General features: G+C 42.1%; 1 protein-coding gene across 1 annotated transcript in view; it reads left to right on the top strand.

Moving 5' to 3' along the window:
- The first annotated feature begins 2,688 nt into the window (after nt 1-2,688).
- LOC126260032 (armadillo-like helical domain-containing protein 3) overlaps nt 2,689-26,483 on the top strand; it is a 118,741-nt gene continuing 94,946 nt past the window's right edge. Inside the window, exons 1-3 of the mRNA XM_049957204.1 lie at nt 2,689-2,936; nt 11,382-11,502; nt 24,267-24,329. Coding sequence (XP_049813161.1) covers nt 11,389-11,502; nt 24,267-24,329 — 177 coding nt within the window. The 5' untranslated portion in view covers nt 2,689-2,936; nt 11,382-11,388. The remainder of the gene's footprint in view (nt 2,937-11,381; nt 11,503-24,266; nt 24,330-26,483) is intronic.

Below are 26,483 nucleotides of genomic sequence, written 5' to 3'. Positions count from 1 at the left end.
GTCATGTTAAAATCGGCTTCTTTTGCCAAAACACAACAGAGCTTACGAATATTCTTTTCACTATCATTCTAGCACAGTTTAAATTGTGACAGAATCCTGTAACAGTGTCTTATTATTGAGCAACTGAGGGCCAGATAGGTCAATAGTTACGAAAAAGCCCATTCTCAATTTAAAAATAAATGTGTAGCTTCTTCACTTTTGTTGTTGCAAAACCCACGGCAATTCTAATTTCACCAGCTATTGATGGTCATTAAAAATTACATTATTTCATTTAAAAAAACTGTAGTCGCTTGAATATCGCTGTAGCTATGGAAATTTCGCATATTAATCATATGGCAAAATACTCTCCTCTCAGCATGCTATCATTTGCCAAAATCTTGTTTTGAAGTCTCACACTGTTTATGAGGTATGAAGGATTTATGAATACTTCATTCAGGCTTTATCATTGGCACATGCATTCGGGACAGAGTGGTTTAAATACATCTGATTTTCTCGACATGGAGACAGATAGCAATATCCTTCCAAGTTTAAAGAATAATTCAATATTTCATTTAAATTTCATATGCAAACAATATATGACCCCCATTTTTCAATGTAAACTTTAAGAATTTCTTGCAGTAGTTTAACTAATATCAAAATATCACAATGACAATAACCACTGACGAAATGATACGCAATTCATCATGAAGCTGGAGAACGAAGCTACAAAATGTGCAAGAATCGGAGTTTGAAAATCGTTTGAGAAAGACTGCTGATTGATCAGCTTGTGCGACATCCAGCTCGTACAGTCGGGCAAGACCGACAGGTTTTGCGCCGAGTGGGCCAGGCGTTATCGCAACCCACAGGGGTAGACCTATATATTGTTAATATAGGTCTTTGTCGTCACTTGATGACGCGTTCGGCATACACCTTCGTCCACTATCTCTGTACTGAACTTTCAAAAGTGGCAACTAATTTTAAACGCACTATAAACATGGGGCAGTCATCGCGTTAAACAAGGTCGCACAATAATTCTTCACGCCACCCCAACTCGCAATATGCCCTGGAGTGAACACTGTAATAAATCATCACTGACATCAAAGGAACAAAACACCCACAGTACTACTACATACTGTGAATATAATACCTTAGTAAATGTTTCATTATAAAGGAAAGCGAGGAAAAATCTTGATTTATTTTTTTGTTTTTTCTTAAACATTTGCAGACATAATAAGTACCACTCCGCTATTAAGCTGTGACTGTAAACAGGGTGCAGCGGTTCTAATGACGGAGGATGAAGTGCAAAGATTAACCTTGATTTGATGTAAGGACGTGTTGGTATTCGCATCCAGTTTTTTTTTAATCAATGAAAATGTATCATTACCCTGAGAACGGTGATATCACAGATAAATAACACAAGACTACAAGAAAATTTAATATCATGATAAGCCAACGGTGGAAATGAAACGCTATTATGATAGACCGAAAGCAGACACCAAAAATATATGAAGGAGCTCGTTTGTAGGCTGTCAAATCAGCTGGAAAACATAGGTCATTGCGTGTTTAAGCGCGTCGAGCAACGTAAATTATTTAATCTGTGTTGAAATACTTGATAAAATTGCATACTGTTTCTGACTTCAGAAGCTCTCTATTTTTAAAAAAGTTTTTTAATACACTTACCTCTACTGCTTTCCTGACTACCGAAGCAGCACCTTCTACAGATCCATTGTCATGGTGGATGAGAAGTGCAGCACATACATTTGCTGCCCGGAGACATATGAGAGGAAACTCGGTACTTCTTATTTCACCAGCGCGAATCGCATCAAGAAGAATATTTGCACCTTTTAATTCGTTACCACATCTGGTTAAAAATTTAGCTTCTTCAGTAGATATGTGCAACATTATCGCCTGAAGTCTCGATTTACACTCAGCATCTAGGTTGCCGAAATCCATCACGAAATTTAATTTGTTGACAATAGCTTGAAAAAGCACCTGAGCTCCTTTTAAATCATTGTTTTTGGAAAGTTCGTCCCCCTCATTCTCAAGAACGAATTTTAATTTTGAGTACTGCTCTTCAATAATTTCAAACGTTTCCTTGACTTCTTCCATTTTTGTCCCGTGTTGATGAATCACATATCAATCATAATCTGTTGACCATAAATACACAATAATGGATTCTTAGTCACAACGACGTTTGTGCCAGAGATAAGATTTTGTAGGAACATTCAAAATAATGCACTTTAAGTTCCTTCCTTCTTGCGTGCTGTCAGTGAGACTTGTGTCTGTGTGTTTTATAAGAAGATAGTACATCAATGCATATACCTGGCTAAATGACGGATATTTGCTGGAAGCCAAATAAACAAAATTGTACGCTTGTCTAGAAGTTTCTATGTATACCGAAAGAAACCGTTTTACATAAATATTTTCCGAAGCCGAAATATTTTGCAGAACAGAGATGCAACAATAAAAGCAAAGCAACATTTCACTTAGAAAACAGTATCTTGTTGAATTGATACAGATCGTATTTATTGTTAGACCGTATTCTCTCCTAACATTGTCCCCAGCATTAGGGTGCCAGATCATTCTAAATAGGTTATTAAACCGCACAGGCATACAGGAAAATAAAGATTGTCTGCCGTGAGACCTCTATTGTAGCATGGCATCTCGACAAGCATTCCAATTTTACAAGTAAAGGTGTACCAGAGACTCATGTCTTTGTGACCTGTGATGAAGTCTCTGAACTGACATGAGCTTAGTCGGTGTAAACATGCGGTACACCTGCGATAGTGTAGTAATCCGTTATTGTTAGTATGTGGATTGCTGTAACCCTTTGATGACTATTCCATAATAAGACCACAACTGACTCGTGTAAAAAGTTGTGTTGTAGAGCGTGAAATGTTGCGCGTGTGCTGTGTCTGTTTACATTGTACTTAAATGTTGTGGGAGTGTGTGCAAGTGTAAGTTACACGAATACGTACGCAGGATTTAATTATTATAAATATCATCCAAGACACCCAATGACCTTCCCAATCGTGGTTGATTTCTGTCAACAGAACCGAAGGACAATAACTACCTACTGCCTCTTTTTAAAAAAGGGCGAAAGTTGTGTACTCTGTAGTGGTTTCTAAAACTTGTATTTCAGTCTAGAAGTGCAACAGCCTTCGTGAGATATGTAAGGTTTACCGTCGTTATTAGAAATCAGTTGTTCGGGACCGAGAGAACACAGACAAAAGTCAGACATACAGCTGTTTACCCTGTGTGCAACGCATATACCATAAAGTAAACAGAAAATTCATGTACTAGTTGGGGTTCTATATAAGTTTAACTGAATTTTGCTTATTGAAAAGATACGATGTAAAGTTCTTAGGAGATGATGCTACACGCGCCAGTGACCATAGTGCCCTGTCTTGTAAACCAAAACACAAGTTGACTCAGATTGTGTGAAAATTCTGCAATACATCTGAATCAGTTTCTCAAGCTTTAGAATAAAAGCTGATATATCGTCTTTGAAATTTTTGTGCTGTTTTATACCCAAATTTTGCCTTTATTATTCATAATCATTATTATTGGACAGAAAGCTCGTTTTTGCGAACTACTTGTAGTTTCATTTTATTGATCTCTTTAATTTTTGAGTTAAATTATTTTTACTTCAGTGTCGCGTTTCCATAGTAGCTTATGTCAGGAGAAAAACTAGCAGTGACTGCAGTGTTAGTGATGTCTCCAAATACAGTGAGTAACAGACAGACATCATATTCAGATGGTTTATGATGGAAGACCCCCATCATACAGATTTAGGTTTTCTGTAGTTTTTCCGTATTGATGAAGGTACAACGATGGCTTCTTTGAAAAGGACAGCCGATTTTCTACTCCTTCCCTGTCATATCCGAGACTCTGCATCTATTGATGTTGTTCTTAACAAGATCTTGCTCTTCCTTTGAGTTACAAGATTTATGTAAATGTCTAATTTTCTTTGTGTGGCAGTTAGAAGTGGTGGGGGAGGGGGGTGGGTCGTAGGAAGTTGGTAACAGGATCATGGTTAAGTCAAGGCAAAGGGGTTTGCAGAAACCAAGCAAATATTACAGAGCAACATCACACCATCAAAGTACTGGATCTGCAAGCAAGAATTAGAGTAGAGTTTGCGAAAGAAGATTACTTACAGTTGAGGTTGGCTTGCGACAGCCGCTTCGCCCATGTACTTCCAGCAGTTACATAACGCAATTTTGTATACACATATATGGCGACACTCTATAGACGACTGTTGTTTTCACTTGCAGCCATTTGCACTCCGCAGCTGAAAGCTGGCAACAGCACTCCCAGCTGTCAGCATCTTCTGCTATAAACTGGTCTAAGGCTCAGTGTTGTTGTGTTGCAATGTTTACCCAGTGACAGGGCACAAAAGTACAAAAATAATATTTAAAATAAGGAGACTGGTTAGGCCATATCATGATGTGGTTATTGCAGTTGTGAGAGTGATTTTTAAGTTGGAGAATGGCTTTGGGTGGAAGAAGGTAGGGATTTTTAGGGAGACATTCAGACAGTGACCTGAAATAATTTAGCAAACCTATGTAAATCTGAAATTGTACTTGCCAGATGTGTACAAGATAAGTTTTTATATCACTGCACCATCACATTCAGTTTCATACATATAAATCTTTATGTATGCGCCCATTAATATATGGTATGGAAAGTTTGGCGTTACGGGAGTGTCCAATTCCACCTGTGAGCTTTGGTCCATGAGACCATCTAGATGGCAGGCACCCCTGCTTCCAGTGTATATAATATGGCGACTGTGAAGTCACCACATAGAAAAATAAAAATGACACGAGAATATTTCACTCCAGCAATGGAATGAAAATAATGGGACAGCTGCAGGAAATAGTGAGTTTAAGGTGAGGCAGGCTAAATATATGACAATATGAAAACCAGCACCATCCTAAAACAGATATTATCCACAAAATCAAACATAAAAATTCTCAACATCCGATATTATGCTACAAACACGAAAACTTGAGGAATCATACATTTCACTTTTCTCATATAGCTCAAATGAAGCCATTGATACCTAGAAGCCAAATACATGTCACAAATCTTTGTATCATGTATTTCACATGTTCTACATACCTCCAACAAAGCCAGTGATACCAAACCCTCACACTCAAATCGAAAACCCAAAACCTTCAGATTCTTTTGACCGATTAAAATACAAACAAATAAGAAACTATACACCAAATCCATTAAAAACCAAATAAAACAAAAATTGTCCACTAACCAAAGCCACTGACGAATACAACTAGGTTGGCCATCCTTCCCCCATGCATGCGCTATGCTTCACACATCCAGTACACACTTACCTGCAGAAAGGAAACCGATCCAACACACATCAAGCACTCAATTCTGTCTTGTGTGTGTAAACATGTAAAGGATCGTTAACCTAGAGCTCTTGAACCGGATCCCACATAGTATAGACCACCAAACAGTGTCACGGTGACACTGTTATGTATACAAGTCTGTGGTCTGAGTATCCAGGACACGCTACAACTTTCTGGTCATGGTCAGATCATCATCCATCACAACCTAGAGTGAATAACACTGATTTTTCTGTCATATCCATTGCTAACAAGAATGGAAAAAAAACAAAGTATTCATGCCTGACACAAACATGAGCACATAAATCTCCAAAATAATAAATCATAGGAAGTAATTGCCGACACAGCACTCTCTTCCAACTACTAATTCAATGGATGATTACACAAAGCCAAATGACCAATTATCACACATATCACAAACAGTTACAAACATGAACATCCACCACAAGAGTGGCCACCAAATAAACCAACGCACCATCTGCAAACGTGGCCTGACTCAAAAAAACCACACCACAATGTTTTCACACAGCATAATGCATTACACTTATATCATGGGTCAAAGCAGGTGGGTAGAATTGGATGATTTAATTTAGAAGTGAAAGTAACAGCTCAGCAAATAGCATAGGCATTGAGTCATTGACAGACAGATAAACAAGACTGAAAAGTTTGTTAGCTTTCAGATGGATTCTTTTTCGTATTAGGGTACTCAATGCCTCTCTGTTCGATTAGTTGTTATCTTGCTCTTAAATTATTTACATATATACAAGCAGATGTAGCTGCATGATTGTCAGTTTGACTACTAATAAGCTCCCGTTTCTTTCTGTCTTTGTCAGAGGGCATAACTAACATTTAATGATGTCAGTTACCTGCATCTTATTTTCTCTGGAGCAGTGTCAAAATTACAACAATGGCTGGAAATTACATGTGAAGGCAAATACATGAGTACTTGCACATTCACATTACCTCTTATCAGTTTGATTAACACTACTTTTTGCTATAACTTATATTTCTCAGTTTTGAGTCATGATGTCTTAGAATATACTCAGAAAAAGGAAGTATTGTGTATAACAAATACTTCCATATTATACTTCTGCAATGAATGGGCATAATAGCTCTCTTGTTAACTTCACCTTTCATAAATTTCATGGATTGACATTCACGATCGCTGCAGATTATGCTCATATAGATAATATTGGCAAACTCCAGGCAAAGTAGCCTCACTTCCTGTGTTTCTGAGAAGAGTCCTGGCCTTATTAAGAAAGGCAGTGATGACAGTGTTGTTGTGCTGCACTTTTTTTTATCTACTATCTTTGTCTGATCAGGTGTCCTGTGTAGTCAACATGCCTCACACACCTGTGGTTCCAATCAGAAGACATTTAAAACACAATCCCTGCAACACAAATAACCTAAAATACAGTAGGCAGAGTTTTCACAAAAGCTTGTTGATACAGTGGAGCAACATTTACTGAACTGCTACTATTTGCCACATGACAAGTTCGTATGTGTGCACCAAATCACAGTCTTGTGCTGATGTGAGCACAAGATCAGCTCATTTGTGAAGAGTTTGGCTGTTGTCAGTGTTTATTGGTTTAATTGAAGCTGCAATATCCTTATGTAAAAAATAATTTTATATATGGAGAATCATCATTCATTCATCCATAGTTGACTGATGGAGGAAGGTCTCCCATGTGTTAAAGTCTTCAGCTGTACATATTCATGTTGCTTCTGCATGCTTTCTAATGTCATTCACCCATCTCCCTGTTGATTGTCATAATGGCCTGTTCTTATCTTTTGGAACTGGCATAGAACTTCCTTAGCCAATTCACAATCTAGTTGCTTGGCTACATGATCTAACCACCAGCATCTCATTTTCATTACAATGAAAATAACAGAGGGAAACATTCCACGTGGAAAAAATATATATCTAAAAAGAAAGATGATGAGACTTACCAAACAAAAGCGCTGGCAGGTCGATAGACACACAAACAAACACAAATATACACACAAAATTCAAGCTTTCGCAACAAACTGTTGCCTCATCAGGAAAGAGGGAAGGAGAGGGAAAGACGAAAGGATGTGGGTTTTAAGGGAGAGGGTAAGGAGTCATTCCAATCCCGGGAGCGGAAAGACTTACCTTAGGGGGAAAAAGGACAGGTATACACTCGCACACACACACATATCCATCCACACATCAGTGGATGGATATGTGTGTGTGTGCGAGTGTATACCTGTCCTTTTTCCCCCTAAGGTAAGTCTTTCCGCTCCCGGGATTGGAATGACTCCTTACCCTCTCCCTTAAAACCCACATCCTTTCGTCTTTCCCTCTCCTTCCCTCTTTCCTGATGAGGCAACAGTTTGTTGCGAAAGCTTGAATTTTGTGTGTATATTTGTGTTTGTTTGTGTGTCTATCGACCTGCCAGCGCTTTTGTTTGGTAAGTGTCATCATCTTTCTTTTTAGATATATATCATTACAATGAAAGTTACATCTTCCACTTCATGGAGTTCAGATATCCATTTTTTTATTATTATTATTTTCCTTTCTCTTCTTAATAATTTCCAGTATGCAACTTATCTCTTATTCGCTAAATATCCCTCACTTTTTAAGTGACTTTCGGTTTAACAATCCGTACCGCATTGCTGTTAGCCAAAACTAGTAATACACACTGATTATAATTTTTCTTGATCAGACCCATTGAAAACTTAGCTCTGATGATACTATTCAGTTTACCAAAAGCAGTCTAGACCATTTTTACTATTTTGTGTAATTCTTTTGCTTTCTGTCCTGTTTTTGCCTTCAACGTACATTTTATCAGAATGTACTGTTAAGGCCTACTTTCCAGTCTTTTTTCAACTTTCCATTGTTGAAATTTATCTGTACTATGAACCAACAGTCGGCCTATACGGTAGGCTAAAAAAATAAAATTTTATCAAGTCCTATCCTTATGCTGGCAGATGTTACACTGCAAAGATATAAAGAGTAAAACCGACAATAATCTGAGATGAATTGACAGTGTGTTCTGTCAGTATAATATAGCACAACAGAGTGGTAGAGCTCATACAAAATAATGTGCCCACTGCCCAGACACGCATTCATATTGTGAGTGCTGGGTGATTTCATCCTGTTGTTCCAGAGGGGTCACCTGCACTCTTGCAGTGTTCTCATTGCTATCTCTTTACTATATAGAGCGCATCACAGTTTCCCTGCCTTATAGGTGCAGGTAAAGTTCTTCATAATCATACATGTGTAATTATATCCAATGCCACTAAAGTTTGTCAGAAGAGGTAAACTAGGAAGCAGAAATCTTATTAAAAACTGCTTGAGAGGATGTGCAAGAACTGCTAGCTATTTTAATCAAACAATAAAGAGAATAAAGAAGGAGGGGAAGTGCAGCTGCAAGTACTTCCCAATGTTTCACTATTCAGGACAGATGCGAACAAGGAAATATTTTATTTTTAACTAGCATAATACTGGTGAACAGGTTGTCAGAGGACACACACAATTTGCACATGACCTCTATTCATTGTTTTACATAGTCAGTATTGTAGTAAACAATGTTGTGTGCTACGCTACATTTTAACCCTTTTTTGCTTTATCTGATTTCCTTCTGGCACTGAGCTTGTTTCCGTATTTTTTAAATTTATTTATTTATTATTTTTTATTTACTCTAATGAGAAGCTATTTGTCAGAGGTCTATATTTGTCACATTATTGGTTGCACTGACATAAGCACTTACGCTTCAGCTGTTAAACTGCAGCCCCCCCCCCCCCCCTCTACAATGCCATGGTCAGTCACACCAGTGCCTCCACTACTACTGCTGTCAACTCCCTAATTGTGCCTTATGCACAGGTACGGGCTAAGTTATTGTGGGCTCTCTCTACCTATGACATTCCAGATCATATGGCACATAGTTAACTTGAAAACTGCTTCAGCCTCATAACCCATGGCCTCCTAATTGCAGTGGTACACTTACTGAGACTGTCTTGAAACATAGATGCTGAAAGAGGAAATGTTAAATGTGTGTGCATCTTTACTGCTTCGTTACAATTTTGTTCTCACTTCAAATGCATTGTTGCTTGTGATCTCCTCTTTGCCTAAAGTTTTGTGAATTTTGTTGATCGCTTTTGTTTCACTGCTAGATGACACACAGATTAATTTGCTCAATGAAATGATGATGTGTTGGATACTGTTTAGCACTTCTGTTACTTCAAGTCAAGCCTCAACAGCAATAGTTTGTTCATGTGTCATGAGTCAGCACATACCAACTTGTCATCCTGTTGTGACATGCTTGTTTGAAGGTTTATTGAATTACATCCAAGGAATCTGCCAAGCAGATCAAGACTTACCTTTCACAAGATGTTCCATAAAAGCTCTCAGCTGCTAACCATTAGTAGTCATCACATGATATGCCAAGTGTACCAGTATCTGGACTGCACTGAAGTTAATGTCCTCAAAGAGTTTGTTAGGAGACTGGAGAAGTAAGCAGATAGTTTGAAAGAGTTTAGAGTAGATAGGGTGGAAAGAGATCCAACACATTCCAGTGATTTTAAGCATTTTCCTAGACAGTGAACTTGTCAAAACAGCTGTGGCACACACTACTGCTGGAGGAGAACTAAGAATTTTTTCTGTTACATACTCCTCTCAACATAGCATGAGAATGAAGAGCTCTTGTTTGCCAGAAGACTGACTTAAAGTGTAGGTAAATGAATGGGAGATTAAGCAGCACTCATATGAGAGAAAATCTACAGGTATATCACTTCCTTCTCTCATGCTAAGTCAAGAAGAGTAGGCCTTCATAACAGAAATAATAACTATTTGCATGTATCCTCACTTACATGTTATTTGTAGTAGATCGTATAAATAAAAACATGAATAGTTGCAGAAAACCTCAGTGTAATACTGTCAGCAAGTACTTGGCTTCTTAATGAATCTTTTGCTCTGCTGCACGTGTGTTCAATTTAAAAACTTTTTGGCAGACTAAAACTGGACTGAATCTAACTCAACAAGACCATTACCAACAAAGGACAATATTCTAGGTTTGAGTCTCAGTGCAACACAGTTTTGATCTGCCAGGAAGTGTTAAGGGATTGTTTGCTGTATCATTTGGGTTGTGTGAATATTTCTCAACTCAGTTTTATTCATGTATTAATGGTACCAACTCTCTAGGTAAAAACCCTTAAGCAGATCCCTCAGTCTCTCTCATTTCTCATTTTGCCTTATTTCCAAGGTTCAGGTCTTTCGTCTCTCTGTTTTTGTTATTTCATTTCCTAATGTTTCCTCTTCCTCCTTATATTTAATTGTTTTTAATAGTATAAACTTATGTCTCCTTTGTGTTAGTGTCTTCTGCAAATTAGTATGTGTTATGGGATTACTCTGATATTACAGGTTACTACTATATCTGACTCTTCCCTGTGTGTGATAGTTGTTCTGACATCACAAGCTGTCATTCCTTTCTCCTTGTGTGTTTTTCAGATACTTTCCTTTTAATCTGATGTGCATTTATTTTCAAATACAAAAAATTGTGACAGTTACACCCATTACTTAATATGTTAGGAAATATTATGTCAGAGTCATAGAGTTTGGAAAGTGGAAATATTCAAATGATATTTACACTGATTGTAGCTTCATGATATTTGCATTCAGAATGCAGAGGAAACTTAATAATTCTTTGTGGCATAAGATAGAAATGCTTTGTCATAGCTGTTAACACCTCATTTAAATGTAATCTTACTGAAACTACAGGCAAAAGGGTGGCACAAGTATGCTATAAGTATTTAGCAACTTCATTTGTGTAACAGCTACAGTTCGATGAGGCATTCTCTAAAGTGTATCATTAATGTGCTCAAAAAGTTTGCTAACAATTTGCCAAAGAAAACGTTGTAGCCTACAAAATTCCCTAAAAGTAATTTTTCAATTATAGTGACTCTTCTGTAAATGCACCCATCACATATTTCGTAACTGTGAAGTCCAATAACATTTGCTTGTGCTAAAGTTGAACCATTTTGACCTAATTTAACTCTTGTTATCCTGTTTTCTAGATACTAAATGCAAGTGAAAATATTTGTGAGTGAAAGTATGGCATCCAGAAAACGCAGTGGATCAGGTTCCAAAAGGCAGTTGAAGGAGAAAGTAGTCCAGATATACGAGTCTTTCTTTAGGGTAAGTTATGTCTAATATTTGAATATTCTCTTTCTTCATGATGATATTACAGACTTTCAGGGATGATGGACAAGGGTAAAAGTATTGATTTGAGGCAAGGGACCTAATACCTCTGGCAGTGGACCTCTTCCAATGCAAGCTCTTTGCTTTTAGTATTTTGTGAGTAAGTAATATGGAACAAAACAAAGTCTATTAAACCTGGGGCCTGCAGTGAGACTGATGACCATAGATGTTAAGTCCCATAGTGCTCAGAGCCTGCAGTGCATACCTTAAGAACCATGAGTATTTGTTCATCCTTGCTGCTGTGAAACACATCTCTTCTGCTGAACAAGTGTTCCTAGTTCTTAAGGTATTCATTTTAGAGCTCCCTTAACTCAAATTAATACATTTACCCTTTTCCATTAATTTTTCTTGATATCTCCCTCCTCTCCCGCTGTCCTGTCCTTTCTCTCATGTCATAGCTCCTCCCCCCCCATCTCCCCCCTGTGGGTTTGGGGGTTAGAATAGGTCCGAGGTATTCCTGCGTATCACAATAGGTGACTAAAAGGAGTCTCCCACTTTTCAGCCTAATGAGTTATGGTCCCCTTTTAGGGTTTGAGCTACACATCTTTCCAAATTATCCAAAGTGCGGGCTATTTGGGGAAGGATGCCTAATGTGGTACGCCATATATCCAGTGTACAATTAGACCTTCTACACCTCATATTGTCCTGGATCTGCAACTCCACCTGCAATCCAGTTATCTGGACAAGGATGCCATATAGGGTAAATCATCTATTTCCATAGTCCACTGCCCTCTTTCACCCCCATCACAATATTGGATTTTTTGGCACCCAACATCCAGCATGTTAGCCAGTCAGTCGCAATGGGGCCATGATGTACCCATTGAGTGGTAGCCCCCTGACAACACAGGGACCACACTGCTGATGCCTGAGCTGTAAACTCACAACGTATGCCAAGGAGTAGATGCCCATCTTCTTGGGGCATTGGGACTCCCAGCAACAGCATCACGCCAGGTGGCCTTTGCTGTGGCTGGGTAGCACCCATGGGGAGCACCACTGATCGGAGTGGGTGGCATCAGGGTGGATGACCCACAATGAAGCAGACCAAGTCATCTTTTGCTGGGGACTGAATGGTCCCAGCACATTCTAAAAAAGGAAAAGTCGACTTTAATGCTGAGAGATATGACCCTAAGTCGTCCCCCTCCCTATCCACACCACTGGAGGAATGTAGATCAACGGACCAGAGGGAGCATTACTCACCAAGGTATTTAGTCTGCAGCAGAATGGGTAGGGACTCCTTTCTGGCTACAAAACCTCAATTTTTTGTCAAACACCTGGAGGACAAATTTGGGGTAGTGGCAGTGCTGTCGAAAATGAGAAGTGGGGCAGTCCTAATTCAGACAGCATCCCTGGCCCAGTCACGGGCATTGCTCGCTTGTGACAAGGTGGGTGATATTCCCATTTCCGTCATTCCCCTTACAATCCTCAACATGGTCCAGTGGATTATTTACCATCGTGACCTTCTTTTGCAGTCTGACAATGAGTTCTGCGCCAGTTTAGAATGGTGGGGTATTCACTTCATCTGGTGCGTCTATAGGGGTCCCAAAGACTATAGGGTTGCTACCGGTGCCTTCATCTTGGCCTTTGAGGATGATTCATTGCCTGAAAAGGTCAAAGTGATGGTTTATCGATGTGACATAAAAGCATACGTCCCTCCTCCTGTGCAGTACTTTAAGTGCTGGAAATTTGGCCACGTCTTCACGCTGCAATTCCAGCGCCACATGAGACTGCGGACATTCGCTACATCCAAATACTTCATGTGTGCACTTCCTCCCATGTGTGTCAACTTTGGAGAGCTCCACTACCCCTGCTCGTCAGACTGCACAGTACTCCAAAAGGAGCAGAAAATTATGGAGTACAAGACCCCGGACCAGCTGACTTACCAAGGGGCTAAACATAAATTTGAATGATTACATCCCATTCACTTGAAACCTACATATGCTGCAGCTGTGTCAACATCGCCCTCATTTGTGACTGCAGTTCCACAATCTCTACCGGCTATAGTGGTCCCTCCGGGCCATCCGAATACATCCACCCCCTTGGTGGTTGGGTGCACCTGTTCTTCCGGGCCCCTCCCAAAAGCCGGAGAAGCCACAGCCTCCTCTCACAATGAAGGGATCCATTGGGACTCCCCTGCCCTGTGAACCCGGGGATTAGAATAGGCCCGAGGTATTCCTGCCTGTCGTAAGAGGAAAAAGGAGTCTCACCTTTCGGACTTTATGTGATGATCCCCTGTAGGGTTTTGACCTCCATTTTTCAAAATTTTCTCGAAGAGCGAGCCAATTGGGGAAGGGCACCTTACATGGTGCGTTGTGTCCATTGTGCATTGAGATCTTTAGCCCACTTTCTTGTTGTGGAGTTGCACTCCCGCTCATCCTCCATCTCTTGAGCGAGGACACCTTCCTGTGTGCATTTTCCTCCACCCACTATGTAGAGTTGTTTTCTGTGCCAGCGATGACGATGGAATTCTTCACACCTCATATCAAGCATGGTAGCCACTCCATTGTGGTGGGGCCACCATGTACCCTGTTGGTTGTAGCCCCCTGACTACACAGGGATCACTTTGCTGATGTCTGTGCCGTTAACTCCCCACCTATGTTAAGGAGTAGATACCTGGGGCATTGGGACTCCTGGCAATGGCCATCCTGCCAGGTGGCCTTTGCTGTGGCTGGGTGGCGCCCGTGGGAAGGTCCCCTGGTCAGAGTGGGTGGCATCAGGGTGATGATGTGCGGTAAAGCATACCATCTTTTGCAATCTGACAACAAGCTGCGTGTCAACTTAGAGTGACGAGGAGTTCATTTCATCCGGTGTGCCCTTCGGGGTCTGAGGGATAATCGCTTGCTGGTGATCAAACACCAGCAGTCTCTAAGCATTCCAAGTCTCAGTACAATGCAAGGAAGTATGATCCTAAATTGTTGCCCTCTTTGGCCACACCATGGAAGGAACGCCAGGCTAAGGACGGCAGGGAACCTTATTCGCCCCGGTAGCTCATATGTACGTGAGCTGATGGGGACTCCTTTGTCTCGATGAAGCCCCAGTTTTTTGTAGAGCATTTAGAGGACAAGTATGGGGAGGTGGAGGGCTTGTCCAAAATGCAGTCAGGGTCAGTCTTGATAAAAACAACATCCTCTGCCCAGTCACAGGCATTACTCGCTTGTGACAAGCTGGGGGATGTTTCCATTACCCTCACGCCTCATAAGAGCTGAAATATGGTCCACGGGATTATATTCCACAGGGACCTTCTTTCGCAGTCTGAGAATGAGCTGCATGCCAACTTAGAGCAACGAGGAGTTCATTTCGTCCGACATGCCCTTCGGGGTCTGAGGGATAATCAGTTTGCCACCATTGCCATCATCTTGGCCTTTGAGGGTGACACATTACCCGAGAAGGTCAAGGTGATGGTCTCCCACTGTGATGTCAAGCCATATATCCCTCCCCCAATGCCATGCTTTAAATGCTGGAAGTTCGACCACATATGTCTTCCCACTGTACTTCCAGCATCACATGTCAAGATTATGGACATACATCCAATCCCAATATTCCATGTGCCCCACCTCCCATCTGTGTCAACTGTGGAGAACATCATTCTCCTTGCTCACTAGACTGCAGGATTTTACAGCGAGAAAGGAAAATCATGGAATACAAGACCCTGGAGAACTGATCTACAACTGAGGCCAAGAGAAACTTGAACACCTACATCCTGTGCCTATGACCACCTCTTATGCCACCGCTACAAGAATAGTTGTATCCCCATCAGTTCCACAAGTTCCAGTCAGCCCTCAGAGCCGGAAGACTACACCTGCCCCCTTGATGGTGGGGGGCACTTCCCTCCCTGTTGCTCTCGCACCACCTACCTTGGGAGCACTGTCCCCCCAACCATCGGGGACACAAGTCCCCACTACTCAGCTGGAGAAGCATAGGTCTTCTTTGGCTCCTCTCACTAGGAAGGGTTTCCTTGGGTCACTCCCTTCACAGGTTTCTGCTTGTGGGAAAGATGATACTCGCCAGTGGCTGAAGCCTAAAAGCAGCTGGTCGTAGGGCTTCATGATCATCTTCAGTCCCAGAGACTGAATCAATGAAGCCCTCCCAGCCAGAGAAACTCAAGAATCAGTGAGAGAAATCCAGGAAGAAGACCCCCCCCCCCCAAGACCAAGCGAACTGCGGTGGCACCCACACCACCACCCCTGCTGCTGCCTACAAGCTCTGCGTGTGAGTATGAGGTGAAGATTCTGGCATCCGCCGAGGACCTAGATCTTGCCAGACCCTCAGACATAATGAATATAGCCTGTTGAGCAAATAACTTGGTGGCAGCAGGTGACCCTGAAGCATAGACTGCTTCATTGAGTGTTTCATGCCTTCCCAGTCTCACGATCACGCCATCCTCCAGTGGAATTGTGGCGTTTTTTTCCACCACCTGGCTGAGCTACGGCAGCTTTAAGCTTTACACCTGCTTTCTGCATTGCCCTCCAGGAAACCTAGTTCCCGGCAATGCAGATCCCTGCCCTTCGTAGCTACAGGGGATATTACAAGAACTGTAGTGAATATAATAGTGTGTCAGGTGGAGTTTGCGTTTATGTCCTGAACTCTGTATGTTGTGAACCAGTGCCCCTTCAAACTCCTCTTGAAGCTGTGGCTGTCAGGATACAGACAATGCAGGAAATAACTGTCTGCAATGTATATCTCCCTCCAGATGGTGTGGTATCCCTGAACGTATTGGCTGCACTGATTGATCAACTCCCTAAACTTTTCCTACTTTTCAGAAATTTTAACGCCTATAACCCCTTTGTGGGGTAGCACCATGCTTCGTGGCCTTGGCAGAGATGTCGAAAATTTACTGTCCCAACTCGACCTCTGCATCTTAATACTGGGGCCGTCACACATTTCATTGTGGCTCATGGTAGTTACTCGGCCATTGCTTTATCAATTTGCAGCCCAGGACTTCTCCCGTTTATCCACTGGAGAGCACACAATGACCTGTGTGGTAGTGACCACTTCCCCATCTTCCTGTCACTCCTCCAGCATCGTGCCCATGGGCGCCTACCCAGATGGGCTTTAAACAAGGCAGACTGGGTAGCCTTCACCTCGGCTGTCACAGTTGAATCTCCCCCTTGTGATGCCATTGATGTTGTGATTGAGCAGGTCACTACAACGATAATTTCTGCAGCGGAAAACACGATCCCTCGTTCTCTAGGGTGCCCCAGGCGAAAGACAGTCCCTTGGTGGTCGCCGGAAGTCGCTGAGGCAGTTAAAGAGCGTCGGTGAGCTCTACAGCAACATAAGCGGCACCCTTCCCTAGAGCACCTAATAGCCTTTAAGTGGCTCCATGCCCACTTTTGGCTGCTTATAAAACAATGGAAACAAGAGTGTTGGGAGAGGTATGTGTCGACCATTGGGTGCCAGACATCACCTTCCCAAATCTGGACAAAGCTCAGAAGTCTCTTTGGGTACCAGACCCCAACAGGTGTGTCTGGCATTAACATCAATGGCATGCTCTCTACCAACGCAAACGCGATTGCTGAGCACTATGCTCGAGCCTTTGTGTCGGAGAACTACCCGCCAGCCTTTCGCACACTCAAATGGCGGATGGAAAGGAAAGTCCTCTTGTTCACTGCACACCACAGTGAACCCTATAACATCCCATTTACAGAATGGGAGCTCCTCAGCGCCCTTGCACATTGCCCCAACACAGCTCATGGGCCAGATCGGATCCACAGTCAGATGATTAAACATCTCTCGTCTGACTACAAGCGAAATCTCCTCTTCAACCGGATCTGGTGCAATGGCATCTTTCCGTTGCAGTGGCAGGAGAGCACCATCATTCTGGTGCTAAACCCGGTAAAAATCCGCTTGATGTGGATAGCTATAGGCCCATCAACGTCACCAACATTCTCTGTAAGCTGTTGGAACATATGGTGTGTCGGCGGTTGGGTTGGGTCCTGGAGTCACATGGCCTACTGGCTCCATGTCAGGGCGGCTTCCACCAGGATCGCTCTACCACTGACAATCTTGTGTCCCTCGAGTCTGCCATCCGATCAGCCTTTTCCAAACGCCAACATCTTGTTGCCGTCTTTTTTTACTTACGTAAACGACCTGGCGACATCATATCCTCGCCACATTATATGAGTGGGGTCTCCGGGGCCTGCTCCCGATTTTTATCCAAAACCTCCTGTCGTTCCGTACTTTTCGTGTCCAAGCTGGTATTCAGGATAACGGTGTTCCGCAGGGCTCCGTATTATGTGTATCTCTATTTTTAGTGGCCATTAACACCCTAGCAGCAGCTGCAGGGCCATCGGTCTCCTTTTCTCTGTATGCAGATGACTTCTGCATTTCGTGTTGCTCCTCCAGTACTGGTGTTGCTGAGCGGCACCTACGAGGAGCCATTCACAAGGCGCAGTCAGGGGCTCTAGCCCACGGCTTCCAGTTTTCAGCCACGAAGTCTTGTGTCATGCACTTTTGTCGATGTCGTACCGTTCATCCGGAACCTGAACTTTACCTTAATGATGATCTACTCACTGTAGTGGAGTCATATTGATTCTTAGGACTGGTTTTCGACACCTGATTGATTTGGGTACCTCACCTTCATCAGCTTAAGCAGGAGTGCTGGCAGCACCCCAATGCTCTCTGCTGCCTGAGCAGCACCAACTGGGGTGCAGGTCACTCTACGCTGTTGCAGCTCTGCAGAGCCCTTGTTCAATCCCGCCTTGACTGTGGGAGTCTGGTTTACGGTTCAGCGGTGCCCTCAGCATTGCATTTACTCAGCCTAGTGCACCATTGTGGCATTCTTCTAGCGACAGGAGCTTTTAGAACGAGTCTGGTGACCAGTGTCCTGGTGGAGGCTGGAGTCCCAGTGTGGATCTGACGTGTGCAACTACTTGCCAGTTATGTTGCACACATTCATAGTTTTCCTGAGCGTCTGAATTACTGTCTCCTGTTCCCTCCCGATGCAATTCATCTCCCGAATTGGCAGCTTAGGTCAGGACTCATGATTGCGGTTCGTGTGCGATCCCTTCTCTCTGAATTGGAGTGCTTCCCTTTATCACCTCTACTTGAGGTCCATTCACGTACACTTCCATGGTGTACACCTCGGCTGAAGCTTCAGCTGGACTTTTTTCATGGCCCCAAGGACTCCGTTAAATGCTGCCGCTCTCCACTGTCACTTCCTTTCGATTCTTGACGTGTTCCGGGGCTCTGAAGTTGTTTACACTGACAGCTCGATGGCTCATGGTAATGTTGGTTTCACCTATGTCCACAGAGGCCATATTCAACAGCATTCCTTGCCCACTGGCTGCAGTGTATTCACTGCAGAGGTTGTGGCCATATCTCGTGCACATCAGTACATCCGTTCCTGTTCTGCTGAGTCATTTCTTCTCTGTCCTGACTCCCTGAGCAGCTTACAAGCTGTCGACCAGTGTTAGCCTCACCATCCTTCGGTAGTGAACATCCAGGAGTCCATCTCTGCCCTGGAACGGTCCAGTCGTTCAGTGATGTTTGTGTGGACCCCAGGACATGTTGGAATCCCAGGCAACAAACTTGCTGACAGGCTGGCCGAACAGGCTATGTGGAAACTGCTCCTGGAGATGGGCATCTCTAAAACTGACCTGTATTCTGTCTTACGCCGCAAGGTTTTTCGGATTTGGGAGATGGACTGGCATAACAGTATGCACAACAAACTGCGTGTCATTAAGGACACTGCGAATGTGTGGAAGTCTTCCCTGCAGGCTTCTCGCAGGGAATCAGTTGTCCTTTGTCGGCTCGGCATTGGCCATATGTGGCTCACACATGGTTACCTCCTCTGTTGTGAGGACCCACCTCAGTGTCGCTGTGGCTCCCAAATGACAGTCGTCCATCTCTTGCAGGACTGTCCACTTTTAGCTGCTCTGCAGTAGACTTTTATCCTTCGCAGCACCCTACCTTCGGTGTTGGCCGACAATGCCGCAACAGCAGTTTTAGTTTTATGTTTTTGTGAGTGTGGGTTTTATCATATGATCTGAGTTTTAGCACATGTCCTTTGTCCCTCTGTGTCCTCCAGCCTAGGGCTTTTAGGGTGGAGGTTTTAATGTGTTGCAGAGTGGCTGGCTCCTGCTTTTTTATTCACATGGTCAGCCAGCCATAGTAATCTGCTTTCTTGTTTTTAGTCTCTTCTCCATGTTTCTTGCATCTCTCTGTGGTTTTCTTGTCCTGTTTTGTCCATTTTAGTGTTTGTTGTCCTCCTGTCATTTTCTGGTTCTTCCTTTCTCCTGTTATTGTGATCCATGCCTTGGCCACAACTTTGTCTGAGTCTGGTGCAAGGCCTAAAGGGGTCAGTTCCACCTAGGGCTCTCCTCCAGCTATTTTTCTCTCTTCTCGGTGAGTTACAGGGCTCAGAAATAGTCTACACCAATGGATCAATGGTCGACAGTCTTATTGGCTTCGCTTATGTTTACATTGGACATACTGAACCGCACTCCTTGCCAGATGGCTGCAGTGTTTTCTCTGTAGAGTTGATAGCCATCTATTGCACTCTTGGAGCATACCGGCTCCTGCGCAGGTGAGTCCTTGGTCATCTGTAGTGACTCCTTAACACTTTCACCGCCATTTGCATTATATATGATGCACACCGGTTTATCCGTTTTCACCTTGTACATCATATTCGATCACACAGGGGGTCATGAGCACTGTTAGCAAGTGGCTGTAATTCTGTCACAGACTATCGTGCTCCTTCCTTTAGCAATAGTAGCAGTTAAGATGAAATAATTCCACTGAAGAAACAGAAGGTACACATGCAAGTTACGAATGATGTGGCCACAAATGGGCAAACGAAGTTTCATCTTCCATTGACGCAAACAGTGAAAGTGAGCTTTCACCTGCAGAGACATCTTGTACTCGTGGGATTCCTACTTTACAAGTAAAATGGTTTTACGTGTAGGGAACTGCAAAAAAAAAAAAAAAAAAAAAAAAAAAAAAAAAAAAAAAAAACAACAAAAAAAAAAAAACGTATTAGGGCCTATCTGCTAACTGTGGAGTAGGCAATGCACTTTTGGGCAATCTAGCTGCAAACATTCATACCATTGAAGTTTACAATTTTTCTTGATGAAGATATGTGCAGTTTCATAGTGAAGGAAGCAAAATGTTATGCTGAAAAAAAGATTATTAGCAGAATGACTGCAGAGACATTATTACTGTCATTAAGATTTACTTTAGGGAGTGATATAAGTGCTGTTGATTTGAGAAAATTGTTGGGACTTATGTTGTGGATGGGGCTTGATCATAAGCCAAGAGTGGGGGATTACTGGAGCAGGAATCCGCTTTACAAAAACCAGGTGTCTTCTACTACATTTCGAGATATGTTTTGATTTGTTGTTCCATTGCATACATTTTAGTGGCAATGAAAACATAGATGAACATGACAAGGTGTTCAAAATTAGAAATCTTGTGAATCATATAAACACAAAATTCCAGCAAGCTTTCATTCCAGGTGAAGTTGTTTGTATCCATGAAACAATGATTCAGTTTCGTGGGAGTTTTCACGTTCGTCACTACGTTTCTGGAAAATACAGAGTGAAATTACACAAAGGGTGTACTGTAGGTGGATATACCTTGAATGTTAAAGTGTATTGTGGAATGAAATTACTGCTATAGACATAATAACAAGAATTGTTTTGAAGTTAATGGAATCACTTTTGAATTCTGGAAGAACACTCTTTGTAGATAACTTCTATGCTTCTGTGAACTTCGCACTCGTTCTCCTAGGAAAAAAACAAAACAAAAAAGAAACTGATCTGGGTGGGAACTCTCCACAAAAAAAGGAGACATCCAAAAACTATTACTATAAAAACACTGAAGAAGGGGAAATGGCAGTTGCGGAAAGCAACACAAAGATGGTTGTCGGAAAGTTGCCTGATAAGAGGGAAGTCTTTTTTCCCAGTGAGGGACACACCTGAACTTGTGGCAAAGAATACAAGGAGAGGTCAAGTGAAAAAACCAAATTCAGTTGTGGATTACAATGCAGCCAAACACTTCAATGGTCTTTCAGATCAAAAGAAAACCTATGGCTCATGATTTAGGAAGTCAGTGAAGTGGTACCGCAAAGTGGTTTATGAATTACTATTCAGTATTACTCTTGTAAATGCCCATGCTCTATATGTTCAAATTACAAGACAAAAAAAATGTGTATCATTACTTTCCATTAGACAAATGGGTTACACAGGATCGACAGTGTTCAGGAGACACTAATGAATGGGAATCACAAACTGGTTGAAACTGCAGTGAGACAAAGTTTGAACGGCTGTTACCAGGAACCCTCCAATGCAGGTGGGCGAAAGCTTGCTATCAGATATAGCAAGCAGAGGTCGTTGAAATGCCAAATTTGTCCTCGGAGTTTCATGTGATGTACTGTTTTTCTGTAATGCACAAATGTGTTAAAATGGAAGTTTTTATTTTGATAATTAAAGCAGTTATGTAGCAGTTAGTTGGCATTTTTATTTGCCAACAATAATGTCTTCCTCAGATATATGGGTATGCATCAGAAGTGCTGCACATGGGCATATAAAGCTTCTAGTTGCATTTTAAGTTTAAAATGGGCCATGTGCATCGTATTTGATCACACCATGTTTATCAGGTTAATACTGATTTCTTACAATTTCCTTCGTGATCAGATATAATAGCTTAATTTTTTAAAATAACACGAAGGAAAAAAGACACAGCCAAACTGAAAAATTTACGAAAATGCTGCTGGCGGTCAAAGTGTTAAGCAGTCTGCAAGCTCTCGACCAGTGCTTCCTCCTACATCCTTTGGTAATGATTATCCAGGAGTCTGTTTATGCCCTCGGCAATAGTGGATGTTCAGTGACCGTTCCTTCTACATCCTTTGGTAATGATTATCCAGGAGTCTGTTTATGCCCTCGGCAGTAGTGGATGTTCAGTGACCTTCATTTGGACCCCAGGACATGTCAGGATACTAGGCAATGAACTTGCTGACAGCCTGGCCAAACAGCCTACTGGTAAACCAACTCTGGAGATCGACCTGCCAGAAACTGATCTCCGATTGGTCTTCCGCCATAAAATTTTCACTATCTAGGATACTGAATAGTGCACCCTCAGTACACCAAATAAACTCTCTGTTACCAAGAAGACAACCAACGTGCAGTGGTCATCCATGCGAGCCACTTGCAGGGACTCTGTTGTCCTTTGCTGCGCTTCACATTGGGCATACTCAGCTAACACATGGTCACCACATCCATCAGGACCCACCTCAATGTCACTGTGGCTCCCCTGTGACTGTCATCCACCTTTTGTTGGACTGCCCAATTTTGATGTTTGGTTTGTGTGGCGCTCAACTGCGTGGTCATCAGCACCCATACAAAGTTCCAGTTTGCACACAGTCCCATTTTTTTAACAGTCCAGTTTTACCACTGTCAGAAATGATGATGATGACGATGGCAACACAAACATCCAGTCCCCGGACATAGAAAATCACCAGTCTGGCTGGGAATTGAACCCGGGACCCTATGATCCAGGGGCAGCAACACTAACCACAAGACCATGAGCTGCGGACTGCCCAATTTTAGCTGCTCTGTGATGGGCTTTTAACCTTCGTAGAATGCTACCTGGTGTTGGGCATTGATGCGTCAACAGCTGATTTAGAGGATTTTATCATACAATCTTAGAGTGGCCTCCACCCTCCCTCCATTTCACCTCTTCGTTACTCTTTCTGTGCATTTTGCTTGCCTTGGTGTTTGTCTTTTCCCTGTGTGTGTTCATCTCGCCTTATCTTTTAAGCTGGAGATTTTAGTGTGTTGCAGAGTGGCTGGCTCATCCTTTTTAATTTTGTGATCAGCCAGCCCAGGCTATCTGCTATATTGTTTTAATACCTTCCATTACTTTTTCCTTTTGGTGTACGTTTTCCCCTTTGTGTTAGTTTCTGTCATTCTTGTCTTTCAGTGTGTTTTGAGGTTACTGTAGTCTTATGCCTTTTAACTTCGCTGACTCCTTTTGGGACTGTTTTTAACTCGAGACCTGTTTGTATGAGGAAAAAGGGACTGCTGACCCTGTAGTTTGGTGCCCTTACTCCCCAAGTCAACCAACCAGCCATCTCAACCCCTCTCCCCCTACATCCTACCTTTTACTCTCAATCCCTTTCTTGCTTCATCCATTTTCTTACCTTATGGTTGTTGTGAGACTCAGCCTTCCCTCTCCCCTGTACCTACCACACTAAGCTTTCATTTGTTTCCTTCTTAACCCAGCTCCTTACATTGTAACCTTTCTCTTTCCCTCCTCAATCCCTATTCACTCTCCATCAGTCTAGTAATTCTTGCTCAGCCTTTTTACTTTTTACCTCATTTTTGCCTTTCTACATTGCTTCCCCATCCATATTACAGTCTGTCTTTCCATGCTCAATCCACCCTCCTTTTTGACAACTGCCCCCCCCCCCCCCATCCGTCCCTAGACCCCTCTCCCTTTCTGCCTCACTCCTCAGCCTGTACTCCTTTCTCTCTCCTGAGCCCCAATTCATCCCCCTCCAATCATCTCCACCCCTCCATCTTTCCTTAATTCTTACTCAATTTTTTGTGTCCTCTACCAGTGGGTGGAATTATTTTTTTTCTGAGGAGATCCTCTCTTTTAAATTCGCTTAATTTATTTGATATGGGTTAGTCAGTTTATGAGTATTAGTGCTCATGGTAATAATCGGTAGCCGATTTAACATGGAACTGAAATTTTTTTTCCAGGGAGAAGATCCAACTGTGGGAAATACAAATTTTTGGGAAGAATTTTTTCTTCTGAAACCAAAAGTGAGTGAAATGTGATATATTAGAATAATGGAGATTCCGTGATGGAAATAGTAAACAAAAACTATGGGCAGGCACTGCTCATCTTCAGATGTATGAGTGTGTGAGCTTGTGAGATGTTCTATATTTTTAAGTGTAAAAACAAAACACACACACACACACACACACACACATATAACTTACTTATACTGCTCTGCAAAACTTAAGGGCAAGACAGGTAAAGTAACATAAGATGTATTAATCACTTGGTGGAATTGAATGAAAGTGTGTGAACATGTTGCCAGAGGTCTCCCAGTCATGCACAGACAGCTGGGTATGACACATGGTATGAGGTCAAAGGTAGTAGAGAACCAAATGCAGCTGACACTCCAAAATGATTCAGTTGAAGGAATGGGAAAAGACAGTGTATGTTAGTTAAGAAGTAGTTATGTCGCAGTGTGTGGTGGTCTCCGTGACATCACAGCTCTGTAACAACATTTGAATAACTTCAGACAAGGAACAATCATCGGGAAACTGAATGAAGGGTGTAGGAGTTTGCTGCTGTGCACAACATTGTTTCATGTGTATGGAGAGTGTTCCTAACCACAGGTATTGCTGCCTTAAGAAGAGGAGGTGGTCATCAATAGTCAACTGCAGCAGCAGATGACTGCTACATTGTTCAGTAGGCAAGAAGGGATTCACATCATACAGGGGGTACAATTGCAACCACATTTAACAGAACTGCAAGGCACACAATCTCGTGCTCCACAGTGGCACAGATTCTGCATGTGGTTGATATCATTGCTAGATGACCAGTATGTTGAGTTCCATTGACACCCACACCTCAGAGGCATCATTTGCAATGATGCAAAGAGCATAGGGATTGGTTCAAAGAGGAGCGGGGCTGCGTGCTCATCTCAGGAGTGCACTTGGCTCTCAGTTGAGTAAGAGGATATTCAGTGAATGGAGTAGCCTGCCAATTCCTCCATGGCTTAAACCCCATCAGCCCACATGGGATGCGTTGAGGAGATATATTGCAGCATGTCCACATGTTCTAGTGACCATCCAGCAGTTGTCAACAGTGCTGATGGAAAAATAGAATGCCCTGCCATAAGGACATTGTATTGCCATCTGCAGTGATTACACATCCTATTAAGAACCATGTCCACTTTTTCCAATATCTAGGGGGCCATCATAAATTTCAGTGGCATCAATGTAATTATTGTCTTTGAATAAAAGTGTCATTTTTGTTCATCTCTTTGTGTATTTCTTTCAATTATCTTCTGTGCTATATTTTAGCAGTTCTTTCCATGTGTGGTACAAGTTTCATCAATTTATGTTAATTGGCAGTGACAGATTGTGCAGAAGTTACTTTTGTCCATATGTTTTACACACCAGTCTACTTATTTTCAATAACACTACTACTTTCATTATGTGATGCGATAATTTTTGTCTTTCTGTGGCTTGTATATAACTTTAATTATCAGAGAATTTAGTTTCTATTCCTTTTGAAGGAGTGCCTCATTTACTACCATGTATGGGCCCCAATTCCTTCCATCGTCATTTCCCAAGTAGAGATGCTACTGGTTAGGATGGCCAAGTGCAGAAAGTTCAATCTGGTGCTGTGGTAATAGGATGCTATTTTTCTGATAAATGAACTGTTCCTCAACTTTGACTGTGAGTTATGGCATTACTCAGTCTGCCAACATATCAGGCTACACAGTTTGTGGTATTTTTACCATTCACATTTAGATGTCTCCCTTAGACTATTGAAGGTGGATGATGGGATATTGCCTTTGATAAGGACACAGCTGATTTTCTTCCATATGCCCATAGCTTGTGCTTTGACTGTAATGTGTAATGATCTCCTTGATGGGAAGTTAAGCATTTAACTTCCCCCCTTCATACCTCAGTATATTTCTGTTAGTCTAGAAAAATCAGTCAAACACATATTTAGAAATTGCATGAAACATGTTTGTTATTTTAACTGTCACAATTTATCTCAATAACAAGTGTTTTGTATGAGTCTCTTCACTTAGATATTATGCCTGTTGACACAGTTAATGAAATGTCACTCACAATGGCTTTTTCTGACACAACATCACTGTGTTCAGTAATTTCCATAATTTTTTTCTCAAGAAGATCTGCCTTGTTATGGGCTCATAGGCAAAAGTTTGT

This window comes from Schistocerca nitens, chromosome 5 (assembly GCF_023898315.1).
Source record: "Schistocerca nitens isolate TAMUIC-IGC-003100 chromosome 5, iqSchNite1.1, whole genome shotgun sequence".
Taxonomy (NCBI): domain Eukaryota; kingdom Metazoa; phylum Arthropoda; class Insecta; order Orthoptera; family Acrididae; genus Schistocerca; species Schistocerca nitens.
This window is presented reverse-complemented; position numbering and strand designations above follow the sequence as displayed.